Here is a 3,734-nt window from a genome sequence, read left to right on the forward strand (position 1 = left end):
AAAGGGAAGAGAGAGGGGGAATGAAATGCAGCAAAGGGCTGCAGATCGGAGTCGAACCCGGGCCCGCTGCGTCAAAGAGTAAACCTCTATATATGGGTGCCCGCTCTACCAACTGAGCTATCCGGGCGCCCTTCTTAAAAAAATTTTTTTTTTGTTTTATTCTGCTTTTTTCCGAAGTTTGTCGCTTAGGCTATTTGAAATTTTCACTTTTGTCGCCCTAGTGTTGCCTTCCTTCTTTGTACTGTGTTTTTTTTAATACGTTTTATTACTACTTCCAACCTATTCTTGCCTTACTTTCTTCTTTCTACTGTCTTTAGGGTCTAACCCTAACCCTAAGGTCTCTGCCAGAACCTAACCAATATGTTAACAAGTCCGAGTTTGTGTGTCTTGACTGGCATTGGCCCTTAGGGAAGATTTAACATATCTGGGCTTTCTGAGTTGCTGCATAACACAGGGATATTCTCCATCTTCTTTACATTTATTTTCTTCCTCTCTACCTTCAGTCTTCGCTTACTCACTTCCATCGCCACCTTAAATTCTTCTCTGCGTTTGAACATGATCAGCATCCTCCTTATGTTAGCCCATGTATCTGCATCCAGCTTTCTCTCGGGACCTGTAACCAAAAGCATATGAAAGGTTAAGTCTGGAGTCCAGTTGTACACTCGCACCCCTCCCAAAAGGAAATAGTCAACATATTTGTTTTGTTGCAAGTTGTTAAAAATATATGTTGGCCTGGCGCCATAAGTGAGATAAGAGCTATCTTAGCTAACACCTCTAATTAACACACCTTGTGTGTTTCATTGTAACGGTTCAATGTAATGTAATTAGCCTATATTAGTCACATGGGCTGGTTTTCCGACTACTTTTACTTACTTTCAATGAATTTAGTGAATACTAATTTCACTTTTTAGGACTTTAAATGAAGGACTTTTACTTGTAATGGAGTTCTTTTTTTTTTTTTTTTTACATAGTGCTGTTGGAACTTTTACTAGTGAAGAAATTGAATACTTATTCCACCACTGATCTACTGTGATCTAAAAGGAGGCTACACATGTACCTGTATGACATTTTATGTGACAAAATGTAAGTTTACTTTCTTACCACAACGCAGGAGGTAGCTCAGATACCGAGAGATCACTTGGATGTCCGTGGTAGTGTAGTCTACCTTGCCAATGTGCCACCAAGTGTACAATCTTGAACGCAGACTAAATGTTTTCCTCTCCTTCTCCTGGTTCTTTCTCTTCATATTTTTACACCTCTCTCTTTCTCTTTTTAAACCCTCTTCCAAACGCTGCTTTTCTCTTTCAAAGAACTCTCTCTCAATCAATGAGTCAATGCAGGGCAAATGGCTCTCACCAATTCCTCCATTCTGCCTAAAGGTGGTAGAAAGGTTGATGTCTACAAAGGACAAAGGACTTTGTTGTTGCTGCCTCCTGGTGGTTGAACGCTGGTCATCTTCAGAAAAGGAAGAGGACGGGCTCTCAGCCCTTTGTTCTTGCTGCCTGGTGGTAGAGGGCGTGTTTTCTTCACAAGACAAAGGGCTCTCACCATTTTGCCTGCGCTCCATTGCCTTCAGTCTTTGCTTCCTCACTTCCCTTTCCACCTTAAATTCTTGTCTGCGTTTGTACACGACCAGCTCCCTCCTTACGTCAAGCAGCCATTCTTTTTTTGCCATTTTATCTGGATTTCTGAGGGGATCTGTAACCAAAAGCATATGAAAGGTTAAGTCTGGAGTCCAGTTGTACACTCGCACCCCTCCCAAAAGGAAATAGTCAACATATCTGTTTTGTCGCAAGTTGTTAAAAATATATGTTGGCCTGGCGCCATAAGTGAGATAAGAGCTATCTTAGCTAACACCTCTAATTAACACACCTTGTGTGTTTCATTGTAACGGTTCAATGTAATGTAATTAGCCTATATTAGTCACATGGGCTGGTTTTCCAACTACTTTTACTTACTTTCAATGAATTTAGTGAATAATAATTTCACTTTTTAGGACTTTAAATGAAGGACTTTCACTTGTAATGGAGTTCTTTTCTTTTTTTTTTACATAGTGCTGTTGGAACTTTTACTAGTGAAGAAATTGAATACTTGTTCCACCCCTGATCTACTGTGATCTAAAAGGAGGCTATACATATACCTGTATGACATTTTATGTGAAAAAATGTAAGTTTACTTTCTTACCATGACGCAGGAGGTAGATCTCATCCACAAAGGTTGATTGGATGTCCCTGGCAATTTTGTCTATCTTCCGATTGACCCACCAAATGTACAATCTTGAACGCAGACCAAATGTTTTCCTCTCCTTCTCCTGGTTCTTTCTCGTCATCTTTTCACAGCTCTCTCTCTCTCTTTTTAAACCCTCCTCCAAACGCTGCTTTTCTCTTTCAATGATCTCCGTCTCAATCAATGAGTCAATGCAGGGCAAATGGTTCTCATCAATTCCTCCATTCTGCCTAAAGGTGGTAGAAAGGTTGATGTCTGCAAAGGACAAAGGACTCTCACCCTTTTGTCTGTGCTCTTTCAAGATGGTGGGAGGGTTGAGGTCTTCAGGAGATGAAGGTCTCTCACTCCTTCGTTTGGACTTCTTCGAAGAAGAGTCCATATCTCCTGAAGACCGAGGTCTTGCAAAGCATTTTAGTCCAAAAATGGTTCTAAACATTTTCTTGATGATTTCTCGTCCTCTGTTTTCTGCACAAGACGAAGGGCTCTCAACCTTTTGCCTGCGCTCCTTCATGTTGGTGCCTACGAAGAACAAAGAGCTCACATCCTTTCGTTCTTGCTGCCTGGTGGTAGAACGCTGGTCGTCTTCAGAAGATGATGACGAAGGGCTCTCAAACCTTCGTACTCGCTGCCTGGGGGTAGAGGGCTCATCTTCAGAAGAGGAAGACGAAGGGCTCTCACCTATCCATGCTTGCTTCCGCCTTGGAGTAGAAGGCTGCTTGTCTTCAGAGGATGAAGAGAAAGGGCTCTCAAACCTTCGTACTCGTTGCCTGGTGGTAGAGGGCTCATCATCTTCAGAAGAGGAAGACGAAGGGCTCTCACCTATCCATGCTTGCTTCCGCCTTGGAGTAGAAGGCTGCTTGTCTTCAGAAGATGAAGAGGAAGGGCTCTCAAACCTTCGTACGTGCTGCCTGGTGGTAGAGGGCTTGTTTTCTGCACAAGACAAAAAGCTCTCACCCTTTCGCCTGCGCTCCTTCATGATGGTGGGAGGGTTGAGGTCTTCAGGAGATGAAGGTCTCTCACTCCTTTGTTTGGACTTCTTCGAAGAAGAGTCCATATCTCTTGAAGACCGAGGTCTTGCAAAGAAATTTAGTCCAAAATTGCATCTAAACATTTTCTCGATGATTTCTCGTTTGCATACTGGCGTTGTGAAACTGCAAGTACAAACACACAAACACACACAGCAATTACTTCACTGATAATCACATTATTGTTTCAAGCACTAAGCAAGTTATTTCACTTAACTAAACCTGACTAACTAACTGAACTTAAATAAACTGAGAAATATTTCTCTGGTCACACATCATTGTTGCACTGTGCTTGATAAAAAAAATGCAAAAGGTCTGCCACAAATATCACTTAGTATAATAATAATAATAATAATTATACTTATATAGACTTCAGACTACAGTATAATGTACTTTCAAATAAATCAAGCAAGTATTAATGTATGTCAGACACATAAACAGTACATGGGTCAATAATGTGACGCCCATTTTTTGTGTCTATAA

At 41.3% G+C, this 3,734-nt stretch overlaps 1 protein-coding gene across 1 annotated transcript; it reads right to left on the minus strand.

The window, feature by feature from the left end:
• Positions 1–636: 636 nt before the first annotated feature.
• LOC116058727 (proteoglycan 4-like) lies at positions 637–3,280 on the minus strand. The gene is made up of 2 exons (XM_036007695.1): positions 2,716–3,280; positions 637–1,524 (listed from the first exon to the last, which is right to left on the minus strand). Exons 1-2 carry the CDS (start codon positions 3,278–3,280, stop codon positions 1,070–1,072), a joined length of 1,020 nt encoding a protein of 339 aa, XP_035863588.1. The 3' UTR covers positions 637–1,069.
• Between the last annotated feature and the right edge of the window lie 454 nt (positions 3,281–3,734).

This window comes from Sander lucioperca, chromosome 11 (genome assembly GCF_008315115.2).
Source record: "Sander lucioperca isolate FBNREF2018 chromosome 11, SLUC_FBN_1.2, whole genome shotgun sequence".
NCBI lineage: Eukaryota > Metazoa > Chordata > Actinopteri > Perciformes > Percidae > Sander > Sander lucioperca.

What these genes read in the sequence shown, in the direction of transcription:
- LOC116058727 (XM_036007695.1), bottom strand. Translation starts at nt 3,280, where the DNA reads ATGGACTCTTCTTCGAAGAAGTCCAAACAAAGGAGTGAGAGACCTTCA. An exon ending in GAAGGAGCGCAGGCAAAAGG is followed by an intron (nt 1,525 to 2,715) that starts TTGAGAGCCCTT and finishes TGTCTTGTGAAG; the next exon opens with AAAACACGCCCTCTACCACC.